Source organism: Balaenoptera borealis (assembly GCF_965194805.1).
Source record: "Balaenoptera borealis genome assembly, chromosome: 2".
Classification (NCBI taxonomy): Eukaryota; Metazoa; Chordata; class Mammalia; order Artiodactyla; family Balaenopteridae; genus Balaenoptera; species Balaenoptera borealis.
This window is the reverse complement of record NC_138867.1, coordinates 96,540,192-96,566,994: the sequence shown is the minus strand read 5'-3', so window position 1 is coordinate 96,566,994 and position 26,803 is coordinate 96,540,192. Positions and strand designations below refer to the sequence as shown.

General features: G+C 37.5%; 1 protein-coding gene across 2 annotated transcripts in view; it reads right to left on the bottom strand.

Moving 5' to 3' along the window:
• Positions 1-26,740, bottom strand: part of AP3S1 (adaptor related protein complex 3 subunit sigma 1) — a 68,330-nt gene extending 41,590 nt beyond the window's left edge. Inside the window, exons 1-2 of one of the 2 annotated variants that reach the window (XM_082378515.1) lie at positions 26,523-26,740; positions 2,389-2,480 (exon numbers count right to left, since the gene is read on the bottom strand). In XM_082378515.1, the coding sequence (XP_082234641.1) occupies positions 2,389-2,480; positions 26,523-26,591 (161 nt within the window). In that variant the 5' untranslated portion in view covers positions 26,592-26,740. The remainder of the gene's footprint in view (positions 1-2,388; positions 2,481-26,522) is intronic. The other variant, XM_082378514.1, reaches the window with a different exon arrangement.
• Between the last annotated feature and the right edge of the window lie 63 nt (positions 26,741-26,803).

Genomic DNA, 26,803 nt, shown 5'->3' with positions numbered 1-26,803 from the left:
GTGCAAGAAAACTGAGCTATGAGATACTCAATCCTTTTGCCAAATATTTTTATTTATGTTGACTGGAATTTCAGCATTTTAAAAATAATAATTCAGGGATCATTACAAACACCTCTTATTTTTCTAAATATAGTTTAACTGTTCCATAGCTAAGTTTACAACAATTCATTCACCTTCTCAAAAGACCCTTTAACACTAACGAAACATAAAAAAATCAAGGCTAAGTGTAATCAGAGCTAACTGAACATTCAAACAAGACAAAGGAAAATAACACCTATTTCTTTTATTTTTTTTTTTTGGCCGCGCTGGGCAGCATGCGGGATCTTAGTTCCCAATCAGGGATCAAACCCATGCCCTCTGCAGTGGAAGCGTGGAGTCTTAACCACTGGACCGCCAGGGAAGTCCCTATTTGTCACTCAATAAAAGTAATACTAAATTCACAAGTTTTGTAGAAACAGCTTCTCTAAGTATACATCATTATTTTTTATTACTTTATATCCTCTAATACCAAAAGTGAAAATGATCTTTGACAATAATTAAAAACTCCTACTATCGAGAAAAGGTATGCAATTTAAAAATATGTACAAGCACTTTAAAGATTCTCTGAGTTGTATTTATAGACTATCATTGCAACTGTTCCTTGAAAGGGACAAAAAGCACCAACAGCAGACTTTACTTCATCCTGAATCTGCAATTTAGTGATTATCTTAAATTTTTGTTTGGATCTGCTTTAAAAGAAGAACAAACTTTTGAAAACTGTAAGTTTCAAAATGGCAATTAAAGTTATTAAAAGAAAACAAAATATTAATATAAGTACACTTTTTGTTATAATTTCATCTTTATACTATAGTACAATACTGATTCAAATTCTTATATAGAATGCAATACACGATATAAAAGCTACGGAATTTTAGAAATCCTTAGTCCAAATATCTTATTAAACATAAGAGGAGAAAACTGAGGTGCAAAGAATTTAAGTGACTTAACCAAGAAACCAGCTTGTTAGTAACAAAACTAGGACTAAACCAGATGTGCAGCCTTGTCTCTGATGCAATATTTGCTTTCTACTTTTTGTAAGGTTGGAAAAGAATAATTACAAACTCAAGTCATACTTCCTAGTTCAAACAGTGCCCTGGTTAGACCAATCAATTTCTTGCACTGTGCTGGGTGATTAATTTCCTATGAGATTAGAAGATTAAGGAGCTGAGATAAAGGGAAACGATGGTAATGGCAAACACAACTCAACTACAGTTTAAGAGAGATAAGTAAAGTACAATTAAAATACAAAAACAGAAAGCAAGTACATCTCTCAACTATTAAATTGGAGGCCTCGAGTTAACAGCAAAATTTACAAATCATAGGTGTGTATTTGCAAATTTAAGAGCAGCATGACATAACCTTTTAAGAAATGCAAGTAAACTTTCTACATGATAAAAAGTAATTTATAGTCAGGTAAGAATGAATTCTCTATTATGAAAACTATTTTTCATAATATGCATCACACATCTTAAAAATACAGAAAAGTGTAGGTTGCTCAGACTAATCTCTGATTATTCATAATGAGGTTCAGCTAACGTTTAGTTTTTGAATTGTCACTGAGGAAATATCTCGTTAAGAAATTAAACATATAAACACGGGAAGGAACATTTATGAAACTATTTGAGAACAAATTATTTTCATGAAACCCATTAAATTAAAACTATTTACAATAGTTGGCAAACTAATCATAAGCAATTTTTATTTATTCATTTTAAAAATAGAAAAGTCTTAGCTGAATTCAAATCTGTCTATCTAGACACACACATATATTTGAAAAGCAGATGTCAGAATTGATCATAATATAAAATAAAGGGTGCTATCTAAATTCATGAAAACAGGTCCATTCACCCTAAGGAGTACTCTGTAGCCATTAAAAAGAATGAGATTGCTTTAGATGGGTTTATATGCAGAGTTTTTCAAAATATAAGTGCAAACAAGCAACACAAAAACCAGGATACATGTGTGATCCCGTAAGTAAAAAGTTTTAAGGTTATACTTTTATATGTTAGTGCAAAATTAATTTTCTAGAAGGATACACAAGAAACTGGGAAGAAGGACTAAAGCTGGAGGAGGAAGACTTGGTCTACATTTTATACTTCCGTGTAATGTTTGAATTTTTGCCATATGAATATACTACCTTTATATAAAATGCCTTTATAAATTTTTAAAAGAAAAAGATTAAATATCTTCAAAAAATTATTTAAGTTAGATTTATAGTTAACATAAATGGCAATTAATTCCCCCAATCCAATTAATCAAATTAGGAAATTTTAAGAAAAAACGATTAAACAGTATATATTTCACTCATATAGTCAAAGATTAAAAATGTCCATGAAATGCTTTACTTACAATCCTCCTTCTAGGAAATTACAAACATTTTCATCTCTCTTAGATACCAAATGGAATGTCTCCCTGATGATTTGCTGTTGTGTATCTTCACTCTGAGAAAGAATAATTCATATATGTTAGGATCTAATTTCTAGGTTTAACAGCATTATAAGAATTTGAAAAATAAAAGGTAGTAGTATCTGTCTGGGAAATTCATCTAAGAGTGTAGTCCTTGGAGAACTAACCTATCATACCTTAAAAGAAACAAAACCCAACATTTTTAAATTGAAAACAAAACAAAAAATCAGCACTTTATAGTTTACCACTTCAATAAAACTTATTTCTCAGCTTCAAAAACCAACGAGAAAAATATCAGACACATGAATTATTGACACTAGTAAAAGGGACACTAGATATTAACTAGTCAAAGCCCATTGTTTTACAAATGAGTAAACTGAAATAAAGAGATGAAGTTATAAACAATTCACATACCTAATCTATATTTTAATGGAAGAAAGTACAGAAGTTTGGAGCTTCCAATTAAGTAAGTTTAACTAAATGCAAATTGAAGTAAGAGTCTATCCATCTTACTCATTTTTATATAAGCGCTGCCTAAAACCAAGAATTGATTCACTAGTATTTATTAAATTCACCAAGCAATTCATATCCCAGTAAAGAAGAGTCAGCTTCTCAAACACTGCAATAGAAAACTGGGCAAAATCATGAACAAGAATTTCACAGGAAAGAAAATATGATGGTCCATAAACAAATAAAAAGATGCTAAACCTCATTAGTAATGAAATGAAACACAAGTTAAAGTAACAATGAGATAACTCCACATGTACCATATTAGCAAAAATGTAAAATTATGACACTATCAAATGTTGACAAAGATGTGGAGTCAAAGAAACTCATCCTACCAGTGGGAAGGTAAGTGGTATTACCACTTGGGCAAAAAGTTTTACAATCCAGCACTCCACTCCTAGGTACAATGATAACCCATATGAAACCATTATTTTTGAAGGTCAAAAACAATAGAAAATTGGGAAGTACATATACATAATAAATTCTTAACCTGTATTCCAAGAAGCACATAGAAGAATGTTCATAAAAGCACCATAACAACAACAAAAAGCTGAAAACAACCCAAATGCCCACCAACCACATATAAATTACGGCACTCTTTTTTTTTTTTAATTAATTAATTTATTTATTTTTGGCTGCATTGGGTCTTCGTTGCTGCGCGCGGGCTTTCCCTAGTTGCGGCAAGCGTTGCGGTGCACAGGCTTCTCATTGCGGTGGCTTCTCTTGTTGTGGAGCATGGGCTCTAGGCATGCGGCCTTCCATAGTTGTGGCTCATGGGCTCTAGAGCGCAGGCTCAGTACTTGTGGTGCACGGGCTTAGTTGCTCCACGATATGTGGGATCTTCCCGGACCAGGGCTCGAACCCATGTCCCCTGCATTGGCAGGCGGATTCTTAACCACTGCGCCACCAGGAAAGTCCCTGTGGTATGCTTATAAAATAGAATCCTATAAGCAATAAAAATTAAATCGGTATATTATACCCATCAATATGAATGATTCTCAAAAGTTTAATGTGGAGAAAAAGAGTTACCATAGCTCAAGTTGCCATTAAAAAAATACCACAGACTGATGGTTTAACTAACAGAAATTTATTTTCTCACAATTCTGGAGGCTAAAGGTTCAAGACTGAGGTGCCAGCATAGTTGGGTTCTGGTGAGTGATCTCTTCTTGGCTGGAAGACAACCACCTTCTCATTGTGTCCTTACATGTCCTTATGGGGAAAAACAGCAAGAACAGGTTCTCTGGTATCTCTTCTGGTAAGGGCACTAATCACATCATGAGGGCCCCACCCTCATAATCTCATCTAAACCTAATTATCTCCCAAAGTTCCAATCCCAAACACCATCAAATTGAGGGTTAGGGCTTCAACAGGTGGATTTGGGGGGTACACAATTCAGTCTACAGCAGGGGAAAAAAGTAAGTACCAGAATGATACGTAATCATTCCATTAGTATAAAATTCAGAAACAGGCAAAACTAAATATTACGTATTGACAGAAATTTGGGGGTGATAAAAATAAAACTGTAAAAAAAATCATGGAAATGATTAACAAATTTCAAAGGATTAGTTTCAAAGGAAGAAACAAAACAGTCAGTCACAGATGAAAAGATTTTCCACATAGAAAATCTAACATAATTTACACAGAAGTGTTGTAATTAGTAAAAGGTTTTAATAAGAACACAAAGAAAGACATTATAGAAAATTCTACTGCCATTCTAACCTTCTGCAAGTATGAGTTGTAAAATATAATTTTAAAAAGATACCATCAAAAACCATGCAGTGCCTAGGAATAAAGGAAACAACAACAACAAAATAATGCAAGAGAAAATGTAACACTTTACTGAAAAAATTAAAGAATTCCTAAGTAAATAAAAAAATGTACAATGCTTATAGATTGAATGATTCAATATTATAAAGATGCTCAATCTCCCCAAAATGCTCCAAAGACTTAAGGCAATTCTAATCAAAATCCCAACAAGGGTGTAGGGGGAGAACTTGAAAACCGGATTATGACTCCAAATATGACTCCTCTCATGACTTACATATGAAATCAGAGAACTAGAATAACAAGACACTCTCAAGTGGAATATAAGAGGACCTGCTGACCAGATTAAGAATTATTGTAAAGCCACAGTAATTAAGGCAACATATTGGTGCAGAAATAGGGAAACTGACTGATGGAACCAGAAACACACCCACATATAAATATAGTCATTTAATTTAAAACAGAATACTCACTGCAGATTAGCAAGGATGGAAGGGCATTTCCATAAATGGTGCCAGGATAAAAATTTTTCTTTTTGTTCTAATACAATGAACTTCTAGCTCTCACATACTCAAAAATCAATCTCAGGTTGATTAAAAATAAATGTCAACGGTGAAGCTACAAAAATTTAAAAATATAATACAGAAGAATATCTTTATAACATTGTAATAGTGCTGGACTTTCAAATAAGACACAAATAATGATAACCATAAAGGAAAAGGTTGGCAAATTTGATCACATCAAAAGTAAGCACTTTTTTTTAAAACTTTATTTATTTATTTTATTTTTGGCTGCATTGAGTCTTTGTTGCTGCGTGTGGATTTTTCTCTAGTTGCGGCGAGTGTGGGCTACTCTTTGTTGCGGTGCATGGGCTTCTCACTGCGGTGGCTTCTCTTGTTGTGGAGCATGGGCTCTAGGCGTGCGGGCTTCAGTTGCTCCGCTGCATGTGGGATCTTCCCAGACCAGGGCTCAAACCTGTGTCCCCTGCATTGGCAGGAGGATTCTTAACCACTGCGCCACCAGGGAAGCCCAGTAAGCACTTTTAATGCTCAAGTGACACCAGAAAAAAGAATTAAGAGAACTACAAACATGACAAACATATCTGCAATACATAAAAACTGACAAAGGAATAGTTGCTAGCATACATAAAGAACACTTAAATGCCAGTAAGAAAAAGATAAAAATCCCAATAGAAAAATGACTTGGCAAAATATAAGACCCGGAATACATCAAACTAAAAAGTTTCTGTATAGCAAAGAAAACCATCAACAAAATAAATAGGTAACCTGCTGAATGGAAGAAAATATCTGCAAATCATATACCTGATAAGAGGTTAATATCCAAAATATATAAAGAACTTACACAACTCAGTAGCAAAAATACAGAAGCAATCCAAATTTTAAAATTAGGACAGAAAATCTAAATAGAGATTTTTCCAAGGAAGACATACAGATGGCCAAAAGGTACATGAAAAGATGCTCAACACCACTAATCATCAGGGAAATGCAAATTAAAACCACAATGAAGTATCACTTCACACCTATTAGAATGATTATTATAAAGACGCCAAAAATAATGAGTATTAGCGAGGAGGTGGAGAAAATGGAACCCTTGTGTATGTTGGTGGGAATGTAAATTGGTGCAGCTGCTATGAAAACCAGTATGGAGGTTCCTCAAAAAATTAAAAATAGAACTACCACATGACCCAGCAATTCCACTTCCAAGTTCTTATCCGAAGAAAATGAAAATACTAACTTAAAAAGATAAAAACACTCTCATGTTCATTAGAACATTATACACAATAGCCAATATATGGGAACAACCTAAGTGTCCATCAGTGTCCATGGATGGGTAAAGAAAATAAAATGTGATGTATATAAAGGCAAACCTTGGAGATATTGAAGGTTTCGTTCTAGACCACAATAAAGTAAATATTATAATAAAGGGAGTCACATGACTATTTTGGTTTCCCAGTGAGTATATGTTATCGTTAAGCTATACAGTAGTCTACTAAGTGTGCAACAGCATTATGTCTAAAAAAATGTACATACCTTAATTTAAAAATACTTTATTGCTAAAAAATGCTAACTATCATCTGAGCTTTCCATGAATCATAATCTTTTTCCTGGTGGAGGGTCTTGCCTCAGTGGCTGCTGACTCCTCAGGGTGGTGGCTGCTGAAGGCTGGGGTGACTGTGCCAATTTCTTAGAATATGACAATAGTGAAGTCTGCCTCACTGATCGACTCTTCCTTTCATAAAGAAGGAATCATGCAATGCTGCTTGATAGCATTTTACCCACAGGAGAACTTCTTTCAAAATTGGAGTCAGTCCTCTCAAACCCTGCAAATACTTTATCAACTAAGTTTATGAATTATTCTAAGTCCTTTGTTGTCATAACAACAATCTTTACAGAATCCTCAACAGGAGTAGATTCTATCTCAAGAAATCACTTCTTTGCTCATCCTTAAGAAGCAACTCCTCATCCACTCAAGTTTTTTATCATGAGACTGCAGCAATTCAGTCACATCTTCAGGCTCTGCTTCTAATTCTAGTTCTCTTGTTATTTCCACCACAGCTACAGTTACTTCCTCCACTAAAGTCTTGAATCCCTCCCCTGCAAGTCATCCACGAAGGCTGGAATCAACTTCTTCCAAACTCCTGTGAAACTCCTGTGAATGTGAATGTGAACATCATGAATCATAATGTTCTTAATGGCATCTAGAACGGTGAGTCCTTCCCAGAAGGTTTTCAACTGACTTTGCTCAGATCCATCAGAGGAATCACCATCTATGGCAGCTATAGCCTTACAAAATGTATTTCTTAAAGAAGAGTTGAAAGTCAAAATGACTCCTTGATCTGTGGGCTGCAGAATGGACACTGTATTAGCAAGCATGAAAATAACATGAATCTCACTGTACATCTCCATCACAGCTCTTGGGTAACCAGCTGCATTGTCAATGAGCAGTAATATTTTGAAAGGAATCTTTTTTTTCTGAACTGTAGGTCTTAACAGTGGGCTTAAAATAAATTCAGTAGACCATGTTGTAAATAGATGTGCTGTCATCTGGCTTTGTTGTTCCATTTATAGAACACAAGGAGAGTAGCACAATTTTAGCATAACATTAGCATAATTCTTAAGGGCCCTAGGATTTTGGGAATGGTAAATGAGCACTGGCTTCAACAAAGTCACCAGCTACATTGGCCCCCAACAAAAGAGTCAGCCTATCCTTTGAATCACTGAAGCCAGGCACATCCTAGATGGCATCTTCTTCCAACAGAAGGCTCTTTTGTCTATACTGAAAATCTGTTGTTTAGTACAGTCACCTTCGTTCATTATCTTAGGTAGATCTTCTGGATAACTCAATGTAGTTTCTACATCAGCACTTGCTGCTTCACCTTGCACTTTCATGTTATGGAGATGGCTTCTTTCCTTACACCTCTGCTAGCTTCAAACTCTTCTTCTGCAGCATCCTCACCTCTCTCAGCCTTCATGTAGAGTTGAAGAGTTAGCGCCTTGCTCTGGATTAGGCTTTGGCTTAAGGGAATGTTATGGCTGGTTTGACCTTTTATTCAGACCACTAAACTTTTTTCACATCAGCAATAAGGCTGTTTCACTTTCTTATCATCTGTGTGCTCACTGCAGCAGCACTTTTAATTTCCATCAAGAACTCTTCCTTTGCATTCACAGCTTGGCTAACCGGTGCAAGAGCTAAGCTTTCAGCCTTCCTTAGCTTTCAACATGCCTTCCTCACTAAGCTTAATCATATCTTGCTTTTGATTTAAAGTGAGAGACATGCAACTCCTCCTTTCACTTGAACTTAGAGGCCACTGTCGGATTATTAACTGGTCTAATTTCAATATTGCTGTGTCTCAGGGAACAGGGAGGCCCAAGAAGTGGGAGAGAGATAGGGGATTGGCTGGTGAGTGGAGCAGTCAGAACACACACATTTGGTTCGCTCTCTTATCTGTGTGCGGTTCGTGGCATCCCAAAACAATTACAACAGTAACATCAATGATCACTATCTCAGATCACTATCACAAAGATAATAATAATGAAAAAATTTGAAATATTGCGAGAATTACCAAAATATGACATAGAGGCACAAGTGAGCAAATGCTGTTAGAAAAAATGGCGCCAACAGACTTGGCTTGAGGCAGGGTTGCCACAAATCTTCAATTTGTAAAAACTACAGTATCAGTAAAGTGCAATAAAGCAAAGTGCAATAAAATGAGGTATGCCTGCAAATTTGCATTGTTTTTAAGTCACTGAGTTTGTGGTCATTTGTTAGAGCAGCAGTATAAGTGAATACCAGGTCATACTGAAAACAGAGGGGTTAAGAAAATGTCAACAAGCCAGATGTTGAAATCCCTAGTCCTTTTCTTCAATCAGTTCCCAGAATTCCTACAGTTAGGCCTTCTTCACCCTCTGGACTGAAGCCTGGAACAAACTTCTCCAGGAACTGTACCTAGATCTAAAGTTAATGACATCGGAGGTTCCAACTTTGGCAGAAACTGTTATCTGTTCACCAAACTCTACTTCCCAAGCACACAATTCAAGAATATTTTCCATTCTCCCTTGAATTTAAGGGAGCCATACAACTCAGTTTTGGACAACGTGATGTGGTAGGCAGTTGCAGTGGCATACCAGAGCTGGCACAACTGAAAACCAACAGTGCGTATCTCTTCCCATTTCTGCATTCAGTCACATGATGTCACTATATCATGCTGGTAGCATGAAACTGACCATAATGGAGTACTTACATCATGTAGCCAATACTACAAAATAGAGTTCTTTCCTCCCAGGTGAGCCAGTTGTTAAAAATACACTGTCCATGTACCTACTGGTCATCTGTATGTTTTCTTTAAATGCAAATCAAAACTATAGTGAAGTACCACCTCACACCAGTCAGAATGGCCATCATTAAAAAGTCTACAAATAACAAATGCTGGTGAGGGTGTGGAGAAAAAGGAACCCTCCTATAGTGTTGGTGCCAATGTATTGATAAGCTGGTGCAGCCACTATGGAGAAGAGTATGGAGGTTCCTCAGTAAACTAAAAATAGAATTACCATATGATCCAACAATCCCACTCCTGGGCATATACCCGGACAAAACTATAACTCAAACAGATACATGCACCCGTATGTTTATAGCAGCACTATTCACAATAGCCCAAACATGGAAACAACCTAAATGTCCATGGACAGATGAATGGATAAAGAAGATGTGGTACATATACACAAAGGAAAAATACTCAGCCATAAAAAGAATGAAATAATGCCATTTGCAGCAACATGGATGCAACTAGAGATTATCATACTAAGTGAAGTCAGAAATAGAAAGACAAATGATAAGATATCACCATATGATATCACTTATATGTGGAATCTAAAGTATGGCACAAAGGAACCTATCTACAAATCAGAAACAGTTTCACAGACATAGAGAACAGACCTGTGGTTGCCAAAGGGGAGGTGGGTGGGTGGGGGAGGGAAGTACTGGGAGTTTGGGATTAGCAGATGTAAACTACTATATATAGGATGGATAAGCAAGCTCCTACTGTATAACACAGGGAACTATATTCAATATCCTGTGATAAACCATAATGGAAAAGAATGTAAGAAAAAGAATGTCTACATGTGTTTAACTGTGTCACTTCGCTGTACAGCAAAGACTGGCACAACATTGTAAATCAACTATACTTCAAACAAAACTTCTTTTAATTTTAAAAATATTTTTAAAATTTAAAAAAAAATACACCATCTAGGGGCTTCCCTGATGGCGCAGTGGTTAAGAATCCGCCTGCCAATGCAGGGGACACAGGTTCGAGCCCTGGTCTGGGAAGATCCCACATGCTGCGGAGCAACTAAGCCTGTGTGCCACTACTACTCAACCTGCGCTCTAGAGCCTGTGAGCCACAACTACTGAGCCCACATGCCACAACTACTGAAGCCCGCATGCCTAGCCTGTGCTCTGCAACAAGAGAAGCCACTGCAATAAGAAGCCTGCGCACCGCAACAAAGAGTAGCCCTCGCTCGCCCCAACTAGAGAAAGCCCGCATGCAGCAACGAAGACCCAATGCAGCCAAAAATAAATAAATAAAATAAATTAAAGAAAACAATACACCATCTAAGCCTCACTCATAAAAATTCCTGCACAATCTTCCATGTTAACTAGATGCAGAAGTTCCATTGACACCATCTCAAGAATGACAAATAAATGCCCACAAAGAAGGTTCTAGCTGATCAGAAACACCAATACTATACTTTATGTGAGTGAGAAATAAACTTTTTTTGTGTTAAGGCACTAAGACTGGGGGGATTGTTGTTACAGCAATTGTTACCCTGGCTAAACTGCCTAGCCACAGTGTCTCAAGTAAAGCTCATATAGATAACCTCTACTCATGGATTCAGCGTTTCCAATTAGTTTTCAGTATCCTATCTTTACACAGAAGTCAACCAAAGATTAGTGGACATCTGAAGACAGCTCGAACATAAAAGCTAAGGACAAAAGTAGGGGAGAAAAGCAACGGAGAGGAAACAAACCAAGTAGGAAGAAGAAAATTTTTAAGTATATATAATTAATACCAGAGAGATAAGAAAAGATAATCCAACTATGAAACAGGAACAGCATACCACAAAACAGTAACATTCAGAAATTTTTTAAAAAGAGTTCACGTAAATTAAAAATATACGGAGAAATTTTAAAATTTGGGGGAAAGACTGGAAAATAAAGTGAGAAAATCATTCAAAAAATAGGACCAAAGGGCGGAAAGATAGAAAATAGAAGAGAAAGGATAACAAAAGTAGAACAACAGTCCAGAGAAATGCTGAATAAAAGGAGATTCAAAAAGAGAAGAGAGCAAACTGAGAAATTTTTCAAGGAAAGAAACAAGAACTGCCAGAATTAAAGAGCCCATCAAGGATCCAGCACAACTAATGAAAACAGACTCATAGCAAGGGTCTAGGAAACTTTAGAAATTGCTGACAAACAGGACTCTACATATTTTCTGGACAGTAAAAACAGATCATACACAAAGAACAGGTAATCAGAGTTGCATCAGGCTTTTCGATAACAATACTGGAAACTAAAAGGTAATACAGCAATGCCACCAAAATTCTGAGGAAAAGTTATTTCCAACCAAGAATTCTATAGGCAGTCAATGTAAAGTTATACTCTTTTCAGACATGCAAGATCTCAAAAAAAATCTACCTCCCATGACCTTTCTCAAGAAGTTACTGGAGGATAACTCCTGTAAGCTCCACCATGGTAAGGTAATAAACCAAAAAAATCAAGCAACAAGGGATCCAACACAGGAATAGGCAAAAGGAATACCTAAGATAACAAAGATCCTAATATGACTTCCATAAAACAGGTCCAGGTTGGACCTAGTCAAAGGATTCCAGGAGGGATTTCTTCAGGAACATGAAACTGATAGAAGATGTATATGACTGAGACAAATGGCAAAGACATGAATTCGTGATAAGTAAATAAAAAACTTGATCAAAGGAAAAGGCGACTGTACCTGCAAGGAAAATGAAATGTCAGTAAAGGAAAAACTAAGCACAGTTTACAACATGGTTCAGCTGAGGATGTTTACACAAGAAATTAATGTAAACACCAAATACTGATCTAATCAAAATTATGAAGTAACTATGAAAGGACTGGTAGGATGCAGATGCTGGGCGGAAGGGGTGGAAAAAGAGCTAAATAATCATTTTCAATAGCAGAAGTCAACAGATCATGCCCACAAGTGAAAAATCAGGCAACAAAACAAGCATGTTATTTAGGGACATGTAATAATCACCGAGTTATCAAATAAAAGTACGTACCTGTGGGAAGGGGGAAATGAGAGCATGTTGTTTTTTCCTTATAAACCTTATAGAACTATTATATTCTTTAACCTATGCTAATGTATAACTTTGATAAGCAAACTAAAAATAAAAAAGGGAGGGAGGAGAGTATGGATTCTGCAACCAGACTATCGGGGTTTATTCCTGAATATGGTCTATATTAACTGGGTGACTTTGAGCAAGTTACTTAACTTCTCTGTGCCTGAGTTTTCCTCATTTGTAGCAAGAATAACAGTATCTACCTCACAGAGTTGTTGTGAAGATTGAAGATTGAGTTAATATACATAAAGCTCTTGAAAACAACAGCTGGCACATAATAAGCATGGATTAACACTGACTTACTTTAGAAAATCTACCTCTAGGCCTTGTTAGAATTCTAATGATAGTGTAAAGGTCTTAGAGGAGTTTTATTTTAAGGAAAGTTATCTTTTTGCATTATATTATTGTTTATAAACAAATAACAGGTTAAATATGCTAAACCTTAATTATGTTTCACTATTTTAACAGTGAAAAGAATTTCTCATATGAACTTCAAGACTGCTACTTGGAATCATCTTTCTTAAAATACCAAGCAATACTCAACTAAGAAAATCAATACTGGTAAGAAGTCTTGAAATTTTAATCAAATAACCAGTCTAAGTTAAGATTAAACAAATTAAGTCTCTGCTTACATAAGACAACTTCCCTTTCTTTAAAAATCAATTTAATTTAACAGCTTTCATAAAGAAGCCTGGAGCTTGCCTCGGGCTGTTCAGATTTCCTAACACTATGTTTCATAACAAAGGTATACATACATTTAAGTCGGTCACAACTCCTAAATTACATCAGTCTAAAGACAACTAGAGTTACATAAAGGCAACAACTTTTATTATTTTAAATACTTCTTAATGTATACTAAAAATTAAATTTTAAAAATTCAGTATCCCACTAATAAAACCTTATCTTTTCCTATGTTTCTTCCTTGTTCCTACACATATATCATAAAAGGCAACTTTAAAACCCAAACTTTCCTCTAATCAAACAGTAAATATGTCATTATCCTCTTCCCTCCCTCCCACACACGAAGAATTTTTTTCTTAAAATGCATTCATTCGGGCTTCCCTGGTGGCGCAGTGGTTAAGAATCCACCTGCCAATGCAGGGGACATGAGTTCGAGCCCTGGTCCGGGAAGATCCCACATGCCGCGGAGCAACTAAGCCCGTGTGCCACAACTACTGAGCCTGCACTCTAGAGCCCGCAAGCCACAACTACTGAGCCTGTGTGCCACAACTACTGAAGCCTGCGTGCCTAGAGCCCGTGAGCCACAACTACTGAAGCCTGCGCACCGCAACGAAGAGTAGCCCCTGCTCGCTGCAACTAGAGAAAGCCCACGAGCAGCAACAAAGACCCAACGCAGCCAATAAAAAAAAAAAAAAAAAAAAATGCATTCATTCACTCCACTGAATGTTAGAATATCAAGAATTACCAAGATGAAAGAGAAACAGTTTCTTTTCCCAAAGAACTTAAAGCAAGAAATAAAATGAATATAACTACTTAATATTTTTATTTCATGTTCTATATCTTGCCTTTTTTATATTTCAAAAAAGAAATAGATGTCTTTATAATAAAAGGGGGCAACCCCTGACATAAGAACAGCACAAATAATATACTATAAGAAGGGGAACAAATGATTTTCAGCAGCAAGATTATTTTCAAAGAAAAGTGACAGATATCTAGGAACTGCCTTAAAGAACAGATAGAATTCAGAAATGCAGAGAAGAGGGAATGTGAAGTTTCATGATATTGGAGGCAGAAGGAAAAGTTTGGGCCAAAGCATGGAATCAAGAAAAGCGAGAAGCATATATGAGGAATAATAAGCAGCTCATTTTGCAAAAGGAAGAGGACTGTCTTTTTCCTAAAAGGAAGAGAAGTTTGAAAACTAAGCCTCAGAGCACGCCAACATTTAGGAATCATGAAGAAGAGAAGGCCCCAGCAAAGAAAATTCAGTGTTTTTTTTTGCCAGACCTCTCCCAAGTAGGAAGTCTGGCTGGAGACTTGATATACGCGAGTAGGATTCACTTTAGCCTGAGTGTATAAAGAACAAGCAGTCATCATGGGGCTACCCTTAAATCCCAAACAACAAGGAGGGAAGAGGGCACCTGCAACATAAATTATATTAACACTTGCCCAGATATTTCATTAAATTTCTTTGAACTCTCTGGCATTTTCCCCCACAATGCATAAAAATGTATTAAAAATACTTAGCACAAGAAAGAAAGCACTCAATAAATGACAGCTATTATTAACACTCTAAAATTAACATCTACCATACATACTAAAATGTTTCCCACTTTCAGTGGCCAAAACCTTATTATTTAATTTAAATAACAAACAGCTGAGAAGGTGATAGACTGAGAGTTTGAAATATTTAAAGTGAGAGCCTGAACCGTGGTGGAAGTTGAAAGGTCTGAAAACTCAAAAACAAAGTAAAATTTGGGGAGGAAAGTTGGAGTAAGGTATCTAGACAATTCAATGGGAAAAGAATAGTCTTTCCACAAATGGTGCTAGGAAAACTGGATAGCCACATGCATAAAAATAACGTTAATCCCTAGCTCACACCCTGCACAAAACTTACTCAAAAAGGATCACAGACCTAAGTATAAGAAAACTACAAAACTCTTGGAAGGAATTATAGGTACTAACCTATATGACCTTGGATTCGACAAATCTTTCTTAGATGTGCAAAAAAACACAGGCAAAGGAAAAAATAGATAAATTGGACGACATCAAAATTAAAAACCTTTGCACTGCAAATGTTATCAGCAGGAAAGTGAAAACAACAAAACAGGAAGAAATATTTACAAATCATACATCTGTAAGGTACCTGCATCCAGAGTATATGAAGAACTCTTACAAACTCGATAACGAAAAGACATATAACCCGACTTAAAAATAAGCTAAGGATTTGAATGGACTTTTCTCCAAAGATATGCAAACAGCCAATAAGCACATGAAAAGATGCTCACTGTCAGTGTCATTAGGAAAATACAAACCGAAATCACAATGAGATACCATTTGACATTCACCAGGACGGCTAGAATCAAAAAGACATATAATAAAATAACAAGAGTTAATGAGGGACTTCCCTGGTGGTGCAGTGGTGAAGACTCCGTGCTCCCAATGCAGGGGTCCTGGGTTCAATCCTTGGTCAGGGAACTAGATCCCACATGCATGCTGTAACTAAGAGTTCGCATGCTGCAACTAAGGAGCCCGTGAGCTGCAACTAAGGAGCTGGCAAGCCACAACTAAGGAGCTGGTAAACTGCAACTAAGGAGCCCACCTGCTGCAACAAAGACTTGGCACAACCAAATAAATAAATAAATAAATAAACAAATATTTTTTTAAAAAAAGAGTTAATGAGGATATGGAGAAATTAGAACCTTCATGCATTGCTGATGGGAATGTAAAATGGAATAGACAATCTGGAGAACAGTCTGGTAGTTCTTTAAACAATTAATAAACAAAGTTACTGTATGACCTAGCAATTCCATTCCTAGATACACACCCAAAAGATGTGAAAATACATGTGCACAGAAAAATTTGCACATGAATGTTCACAGCAGCACTATTCATAGTAGCCAAAAAAGTAGAAACAATTCAAACACCCATCAACTGATAAAGGGATAAACAAACGTGGTATATCTATACAATGGAATATTACTTGGCCATAAAGAAGAATGCAATACTGATATGTGCTGTGACATGAGTGAATCTTGAAAGCATCATGCTAAGTGAAAAGAAGCCAACCACAAAAGACTACATATTTCATGATTTCATTTATATGAAATGTCTAGAAGAGGCAAATCTAAAGACACAGAAAATAGATCAGTGGTTGCCAGGGGCTGGGGGGAGTACAGATTGGGGAGTGACTATTAATGGGTATGAGGTTTCATTTGGTTTGATGAAAACGTTCTAAACTTAGATTATGGTGATAGTTGCACAACCATGATTACCACAAAAAAAAAAAAAATCACTGAATTGTACACTTTCAATGGGTGAATTTTATAGTATGTGAATTATAAATTATATCTTAAAGTGTTTTTTAATGTTAGGTAATTCTTTAAAAAAAAAAAAAAAAGCTGGGCAAGTTTTTTAGCTAACTTTCTCCTTAAAACATCTCTCAATGAAACTCTTCTCTGGAAGAATCTTGTAGGACTTTGTATTATGTAATAAGAAGGAAGTTCATTCTAAAACAAGGTCTACAATTCATTTTGAGGAAATAAGAATATCTGAGAACAATCTCTGGAATGTTCTACAGTCCCTAAGCTATATAATTTTCCAACCAAGGATAGGAATTAGAAAGAAGTAGTAATAATAAAAGTAATAATAATAAAAGTAGTAATAAAAGTTATTATTAATTTAGGTAACAAGTATTGAGTCTTTATTATGCATCAGGTTTTATAAGTATTTTCTTATTCAATCTTCATTTAAAAAAACATTTTTCAAAATAAAAGTCCACAGTAGAAGTCTGGTTAAATAAATTATGATACACTATACAACAAACTATTATGTAGTCATTAAAAAATTATTTTCTGGATATAACACCAAAAGCACAGGAGAAAAACAAAAAAGGTAAGCTGGACCTCACCAAAATTAAAACCTTTTGTGCATCAAAGGACACTATCCTTTGAAAAAGGATACCATTCCTTGGGTGAAAAAGCAAACCACTGATTGGGAGAAAATATTTGCAAATCATATATCTGATAAGGGATAGATATCCAGAATGTATAAAGAACAGCTCAACAACAAAAAATCAAACAGCCAGATTATAAAATGGGCAAAGTACTTAAACAGACATTTCTCCAAAGAAGCTATACAAATGATCAGTAAACACATGAGAAGATGCTCAACGTTACTAGTCAGTAGAGAAATGCATCCTATGACCCTTGTTCACAGCAGCATTATTCACAACAGCCAGAAAGTGGAAGCAACCCAAGGATCCACTAACAGATAAATGGATAAACAATGTGTGGCACATACACATATGCAATGGAATATTATTCAGCCTTAAAAAGGAATGAAATCTTGACACATTTGACAACATAGTTAAACCTCTGAAGACATCATACTAAGTGAAATAAGCCAGTCATAAAAGGACAAACATTGTATAATTCCTCTTTCATGAGATTCCTAGAGTAGTCAAATTCATTGAGACAGAAAGGAGAATGGTGGTTACCAGTGGCTGGGAGAAGGGGAGAATGGGGAGTTAAGTGTTTAACAGTGTACAAAGTTTCAAGTGGGGAAGATGAAAAAGTTCTGAAGATGGAGAGTTAGTGATGGTTACACAACACTGAGAATTTACTTAATGCCACAGAGCTATATACTTCCTAAAATGGTAAATTTCACATTACATATATTTTAGCACCATAAAAAAATTATTTTATAACAATCACACTCAGCTATATTGATGACAGGAAATGGAAGAATATATGTGTGGTGGGATGAACTATATATATTGATGACAGGGTCATCAGATATGTTGATGACAGGAAATGGAAGAATATATGTGTGGTGGGATGAACTAGCAATCTTCCCCACTTAATTAGACAGCACATAGTAATCAAAACAATTCAGTGGGTCTGACATACAGATAAAGAGCCCTCTCCTTCTGGGTAACAAAGGGAACAATGACTGACAGCTACTGATTCTTGAATTACAAGGCTCGAAGCAAAGCAGGAAGGATGTAAATGCTTCTCCGCACAATATTAGAGGTGGTTTAGCGGGCTTCACATAAACTTTGCTCATCTATAATTAAGGCTGTGAGATGTCTGGGAAAAATAAATGCTTTTCTTCTTGAGTTGTATTACTTCACAGGTTACTTAGGAAACGAAACCAGCTTGATCACTGGTCTCATTAGTATAGAGGCTGCACAGAATTGAGCACTCACTTTTACCTTCATTCACTGGGTTAGCTCTCCTACCTCTCCAAACCAGGTAGAGAAGAAAATAATTGAGCAGAGTCTCATTACTGAGCATCACTGACTCTCCTGCAGAGGCCAGAGGCATTGTTCAATTGTGCAAAATACAAGTGGGATTCAAGGAGAAATACTTCTTGTGGAGAGCGTGTTAGGGATGATGTCATCAGACTGAAAGATTCGAAGAGACTGTGTGATTTGGCATATGGGCATGATCTGTCCCTATCTTTCTCTCTGACTTCATCTCTTGCCACTCTTACCTGTGATCACTCAACTTGCCTTCTTGTTATTCCTCAACACAAATTTTGGACCCATCTGAGGGATCCTGAACCTCTTTCTGCCTGAAACATTCTTTCCTCAGCTGTTCTCAAACACTCCCTCACCTCATTCAGTTCTCTTCTCAAATGTCGGGTTTTTAAAGAGGCTTTCCTTGATGATTTTATTTAAGAGAGCCTTTCCCCCATCATTCTCTATCCCCCTACACTGTTTCATTTTTTTTCATAGACTAATCACAGTTGTTACATAATTTGTTTATTGCTTATTTCCTATCACTAGAATGTAAACTCATAGGGCAGGAAGGACATCAGTCTTACTCATTACAATATTAGCAGTGCTTAGAACAGGGGCATACAAACAACAAATAGATATCTGTTGAAGGAATATGGGCAGAGGAAAAGAGCATAGAGAGTGCAATGGACAGGTCAGATAGTATCGAAAAAGGCCGCTCCTACTTTCAAAGGACTAAGTCCAGATGTGCCTCCCCTTGGAGACTTAAGAACTTAACACCTGATAGCTAGAATACCGGCCTTTACTCCTCCTACACTGCAGTATTCTTGAGAGTTGCCTGATCCTTCAGTAAATAAAGTTGTTTGTCTGTATTGCAGTTCAAAGAATTTGGTAAGCGGAAGGCTGATAGGGCTGAATGGGCAAGGAAAAAACATGTGTAATTTATCCTAATGTGAGAGTTTTACACAAGAAACTGGAAGGGGACTGGCTCCTCTCGGTGGTCTACAACTCAGAATCACCTTGGCTTAGCAGCAGCAGTGAAGAAATCCTAACCCAAAAAGCACAAAGACAACTCCAAGTGTTAAAGAATGAATTCTTTGACTTTATAACAAAAATTAGCAAATATTGCCCTTTGGGATCAAAAAAGGGAAGGTCCCTGATACACTCAGGTTACTTACAGAAGTTAAACTATGTGGGGAAAAAAAAAGATATACACAGAGAAAAAAATACATGCAAATTATTAAAGTGCAATTAACATACACTATTGTATTTTTAAACATTTAACAAAAGAACAGCCAGACATTAACCAGATATTTGGTTATCTTAAAGCCACAAATGTTCCATAAAACCAACAACAGCTTCAATGCATTCTTTGTGTTAGTAATGTCTAAAAGGTATATACTCTTCATTGGAATATTCTGGAAGAAAAAATTTAAGAAAAAATAAACAAGAAATACAATATCAATAGTTATCGATGGGTGGTGAAATCAAGGATGTCCCTAGTAATCTTTTTTTTCTTTTTGGTCACGCCATGTGGCATGCAGGATCTTAGTTCCCCAACCAGGGATCGAACCCGTGCCCCCTGCAGCGTGGAGTCTTAACCACTGCATTGCCAGAGAAGTCCCCCAGTGACCTTAATACTTAAATATTTTCCATGTAATCACAATAAAGAAACTTACTTAAAAATTAAAACAATAAATAATTGAACAATCAACTTTACCAAAGAAACATAATACAGCCACGTTATACAAGACCTTTCTCAGTCCTGAAAGGCAGAGGAATGAACTATAATGCTGTCCTATTTATAACCTTTTCCCCCAAACCAAAAAAAATCACTGTAATGGTGAACATTTTATTTCTTCCTTTCTATACAATTTTCAACAGGTTTATTCATCTTAATTTTTTAAAAGCAAGTTTTCAAGCATACTACCCACAAAAATTGTGATTATATTAGAATTTGAATTTTTCAATGATCCATTGCTGTAAGGAATACCTTGAACTAAGTAAGATCTTTTGTGGCACATGTTCAGAACCACGTATTATCAAGAACCATACCTGATAGTAACATCCTCAGAAGCAATCTAAAATTACAGAGGAAAAAACTACCTATTCAAAAGAAATAACGTGAGCTAATGAAGAGAGAATAGTGGACACTTTTTTGCCTACCCACATCCACTTTTCTCTTCCACCTTTCCAACAGAATACCAATTTTCTTCATGTTTCCACCCTCCTCAGCTACAAGGGTGGATCCCCATTCGTATAAGCTGTTACTGGTCTTGGGTAGAACTAACCAGACTGAAGGGAAAGACACAGCCCAGGATTACAGGAACAGCTCACTCTCTCCTTGTGCATTTTATTGATTACAACTGATTTCAAGGAGGAAATCAGCCTTTGGACATCAATTTTGTGAAGAGGAGGGCAGAGAAAGAGAAAGAAACTGGATCTGCGATGAAATCATTGATTTGCTGAATCAAATAATTTTGTAGTTTGTCTACTAGTCTGCACTTCCTATTCTGTATCCTAACAAAGTTCTTTTTAAGCAAATTTGAGTCAGGTTACATACAACCCAACTTACGTAGCCAAAAGCATCCTAACCCATATGGAAGAAAATCAAATCATTTTGAATTATCTTGTTAACAAAAGTCGAATACTATATGTTAATATGTGTTAATACCTTAATTAATACTTAGAACTGTTGACAACTACATCTCCATCATAAAAATAAGTTTAAGTATCCCATCTGTCACGTTGTCTTAATAGCTACCCAAAAAAGACATCAGTAAACACCAATGCATCTTTCTTAAAGATCTTTTAAAAAGAAAAAAAGTTATACATACTTACACTTTATATTTTTTATGTAAATACATTCAAAAAAAAGGAAAGAACAATCAGAGTTCCTTCTAGGGCTTGCATTTGGTTGACAAACAGCTTAATAATCAGACATAGTTTATAAGAATATTGAGACAACTCGTGTATGTAAGAGTTTGAAAACTTTCCTGTTTGCACTTTGTGTGCATGCTTATACATACACAATTTTTTATATGTGTAGACACAACTAAGATAATTAATATTAAAAAAAACACTTTTATTTTATTACAGATATTCACCAAAGGATACACCATGGTGCATTAATAACATGAGAATCATAACCCAAGAGCTTTTTTTTTCTTGCTTGATGGCTATGTAAAAATATATCTGGCATATGAAATATCAATCTCCTTAGTCATTTACAGTAATACACAAATATTGCCAAGCAAATATAAAAACACTAAAGTTTACTGTTGCCAAGTTGCTATGGCTAAATATCAATTAAAGAAACAAACCAAGAAAAACATTTGAACTTCTGCAGTCATAGCTCAAGGATACCGAAGGTAAAAACAAAAGTGGATGCATTCTGATGTAAATTGATACAGCCACTATGGAGAACAGTATGGAGGTTCCTTAAAAAACTAAAAATAGAACTACCATATGACCCAGCGATCCCACTACCTCAGGCATATACCCTGAGAAAACCATAATTCAAAAAGAGTCATGTACCACAATGTTCATTGCCGCTCTATTTACAATAGCCAGGACATGGAAGCAACCTAAGTGTCCATCAACAGATGAATGGATAAAGAAGATGTGGCACATATATACAATGGAATATTACTCAGCCATAAAAAGAAATGAAATTGAGTTATTTGTAGTGAGGTGGATGGACCTAGAGTCTGTCATACAGAGCAAAGTAAGTCAGAAAGAGAAAAACAAATACTGTATGCTAACACATATATATGGAATCTAAGGAGAAAAAAAAAAAAAAGGTCATGAAGAACCTAGGGGCAAGACGGGAATAAAGACGCAGACCTACTAGAGAATGGACTTGAGGATATGGGGAGGGGGAAGAGTAAGCTGGGACAAAGTGAGAGAGTGGCATGGACATATATACACTACCAAATATAAAATAGATAGCTAGTGGGAAGCAGCCGCATAGCACAGGGAGATCAGCTCGGTGCTTTGTGACCACCTAGAGGGGTGGGATAGGGAGGGTGGGAGGGAGGGAGATGCAAGAGGGAAGAGATATGGGGATATATGTATATGTATAACTGATTCACTTTGTTATAAAGCAGAAACTAACACACCATTGTAAAGCAATTATACTCCAATAAAGATATTAAAAAAAAAAAAAGTGGATGCATTCTGAGTCCATCCTTGAAATCTTAACATCTGACTCTAGCAGAATGAATCAAAAACTTCAGTTTAGAAAAACTGGTGTGACTTCGTATGTCCCTCACATAACAGCAGGTTGGAGGCACAATCAAACCTAAACATCTATTACAGTAGGAACTGGAAATCTGTACTATTAAAGGGTAAAGATGAACATATAAATTGTTGTATCATGAGAGAGGATAAATGAAAAATGGAAATCCAATGCAGTAAGGGAAACTGGTTGGCAAATGGTTAAATAGTTTTCAAACTCCTCAGTGTCAAATCATTATTGTTGGACTCAAACCTCAGCATCCTATCAGAGTACAGAACTGGTACCCCAGCCACACACGTATATATCCCTTAATAAATTAAACTAAAAACTGTCAATATTATTGGATATCTACTTCTTAAAGACTTCTTTCAACTAAAAACAGAAACAGTTGCAGTTACAGCTATTTCATCATTACTTCTGTCCTAAAGGCATGGATTCTTAAAACTTCTAGTTAATAAAGGACTGAATTTTAAGACTTGGAAGGGGGACTTCCCTGGTGGCACAGTGGTTAAGAATCCGTCTGCCAATGCAGGGGACACGGGTTCGAGCCCTGGTCTGGGAAGATCCCATATGCTATGGAGCAACTAAGCCCATGCACCACAACTACCGAGCCCGCGAGCCACAACTACTGAGCCCGAACACTGCAACTACTGAGCCCACGCGTTGCAACTACTGAAGCCTGCACGCCTAGAGCCCACGCTCCTCAACAAGAGAAGCCGCTGCAATGAGAAGCCCGCACACAGCAACAAAGAGTAGGCCCCGCCCACCTTAACTAGAGAAGACCAGTGTGCAGCAATGAAGACAAACGCAGCCAAAAAAAAAGAGTTGGAAGGAACCTTAGGAAATCATTTCTAATCCACACTCCATCTCAAGCTAGGAAACTCTGATGAATGCATTTAGCAAAGATGTATGGAGTTCTTTATATTCAAGGCTGAATGTTGATTGCTAGGGGTAACACAAATATATCTAAAACCTGATACCTTCTTTTAAGGAATCTATAGGATGCCCCAAGGAATTTTGGGATGTGAAATAGAATATTGTACCATAATAAAGATAAAAATAAAATCCTAAGAACCAAGAGGAGTCTTTAAGCAAGATAAAAGGATTCAGTGGATGCTTAAGTGATGTTTGAGTTAAGCCTGGAATCTAGACATTTGGCAGTGGAAGGGAAGGACATTCCAGGCAGTGAGAATAGAATAAACTCTGATGCCCTGTACATACAGACTTCATTTCCAACTCCTCTTTCCTTACATAGTCTACTTTTGCCAGGCTAGTCATCTTGGCACCTATTCTTCCAATAAGACAGCTTCTTCAAACAGGCATTCCCTCCTCAGGGCCTTTGCATCTGCTGCTCCCTCTGCCTGGAAAGAACTTCCCCCAGATACCTGCAAGGCTGGCTTTCTCACCTCCTTCAAGTCTTTGCTCAAATATCACCCTTCTCAGTGAAAACTTACCTGACTATCTTATTTTAAAGTGTCATCCTTGCATTCCCTATCACCCTTCGCTGCTCTATTTTTCCCACAGCACTTATTATTATCCAGCATGGTATATATTCTACTTATTAGCTTTGTCTATGCCCTTGCTGAAAGAGCAGAAGTTATCTGTTTGTTCACCTCCAAATTTTAAAACACTGCCTGCACATGGTAGGCATGACATCAACATTTGCTGACAAACAAATGGAATAAAGAGTGAATAAATGAACTGACTGAATGAAAAAGATTTCTGCCCTCAGTTTATGATCTATCAGAGAAAGCAAATATATAAATAAATTATCTTAAATTATTCCTGAATGACAAAAATAAATACACAGTTGGCAAAACTCAATTTATAAAAGACCAATAACAGTTCCTAGCACCCCCACTTCCACACGACCAGCAACCACTAGATTCTTCTTTTTTACATCTCTTAGCTCCCTGCCCCCAGTAACACTGTCATGTAGCAATGACCAAAAATGACACCAGAGCTGCCACTGCTGCAACAACTGTCTCTTCCCACATTAACCTTCACTGCTACCTACTGAGTAAAGGTAAAAGATATTTCTGTTGCCATTGTTGGACAAGAGAAAGATGTATTCCTGGATTTCCAAATTCAATACATTTTTCTGTAGATGGTTAAATTCTACACTACAGAAGTGGTTACACTGATACTATAGATTAGCCACGAAACCTTCTACTTTGAATAGTGCTTAGTTATTAAGTGGAGATATGGAAAAACACATTTTAAAATTGTTTCACTACTGGAACACACTGTTTCTACACTGCAAATGGATGGCACAGGCAAAATGACTAAAAGAAAGATTCCTTCAATAAAGGCTAGTACAGTACTATATTTTAGGCAAATAGGTAACAATGTAAAGTCAAGGGGATTTTTTCCACTCTGAAGAATCAACTAGAATTTTATCCTGGATTAAAGAATGATGTAGAATTCTTAGAGCATTAGTATTTAAATTATGCTACACTAAAACCAATCAGGAGTAGTAGAAAATATTCTTTATCGCCAGCAAAAGCAAAACTACTTAAGGAAATGAGCTCAAGATTTCTCACTTCAGCTAACACCTCCACAGACTGCATTATCATTTTAGGCAAAGTGACATTTCACATTTAATTTTTAACAGCAGGAATGATTTCCATCTGGGATTTATCCGCATAAAAGTGTTAGCCTTGGCACACTTTCAGTTATTTAACTTAAAGCTCATTTTTTGGCTCTAAGCAAAATGCCCAATACTACGCAATAGGTATTATCTCTACATTAATCCCACCACTGAGAGCCTAATATTGTGTTCTACATAGTGGTGAATTATGCCCTCAGATAAGCACATCTGTCTGTAACCCTCCCTCAAACACTGATAAATTACTTATCTTCACTACCTTAAAACCTTCTGCATTTTTCAACAATATTTACACTTCTAAAAGAGTTTAACAAATATTACTATTCTTCGTAAGGAGAAAGAAAAACTATAAATTAGGGCAAACTCCCTTGCGTAGAAAAATGCCAAACCAGCCGCTGAAATGGTAACTTTCAGGTATAGCATCACAGTTCTAACTGGTCAAACTACAATCCTCGCCAGTTATTGCAGGAGTAGATAAATTGCAGCCACTGGGGGCAAAGCCACATAAAAACGTTAGGTCCTCACTTATCTTTTTGGTTAAAAAGGAGACACCTGAAAGTCAGGGGCAGTCGATCCCGTAAGGCAACCTACTGGAGAGACTGTCTGAGCGTGCAGGTCTCCAAACGCAGGAAGCCAAAGTTCCTGCGTGACGACAGGAGGGCAGCGAAAACCAGTAGCCCATCCGTCCACAAGAGAAGAGAAAGAAGTCCACCAGGAAAGGCTGGGAGTCACGGAGGTGGGGCTGCGAGACCTGCCGGCTCCGCGCCGTCTCCCTCGGCTGCTAACAGAATCCGCGGGCTGCAGATCGGCGAGAGCGCCGGGTGGGCTCTCGGGCACAGGGGGGCTGCGGCTGACCGACTGGCTTCGGCCCCGCACCGGGAAGTCTCCAGGGCCTCTCGCCCGCGCAGCCGGGAAGCCACCCAGCCCACAGACAGGCGGAGGAGCCACCTGGGCAGAGCCACGTCGGAGGAAGGGAGCGCGGCGGGAGGTGGGCACCCGGCACACCCACCGGGAGGCTGACAGCCCGGAGCGCGAGACGGCTGGGGCGCGAGAAGGGCCGCGGCGCGCTTGAGGGGGTCGCCCTGAGGGCGCCGCCGGCCGCCAACGACTCCCCCTAGCCCGAATCGGCGGCAGCGGGGTACTCACGTAGGGCTGGTAGAACTTGGAGAGCCGCGGCTTCCCGTGGTTGTTAAAGATTAGGATCGCCTTGATCATGGCTGAGCCGGGCCGACCGGGTGGGAGCTGGGGGCCAGGGCGGGGGCGGGAGCGCGAGCGCAAGCCTCGCCTTGGGATCTCGCTGGCGATCCTTCCCCACCCGCCCCCTCCCGCACACGCGCGCGCCCCCGCGCGCGCCCCGGAGCTGCGGGGCAGGGCCTGGATAGGGCGGGGCCTGGGCGGGGTCGGCGCGGAGGGAAGCGGAAACAGCT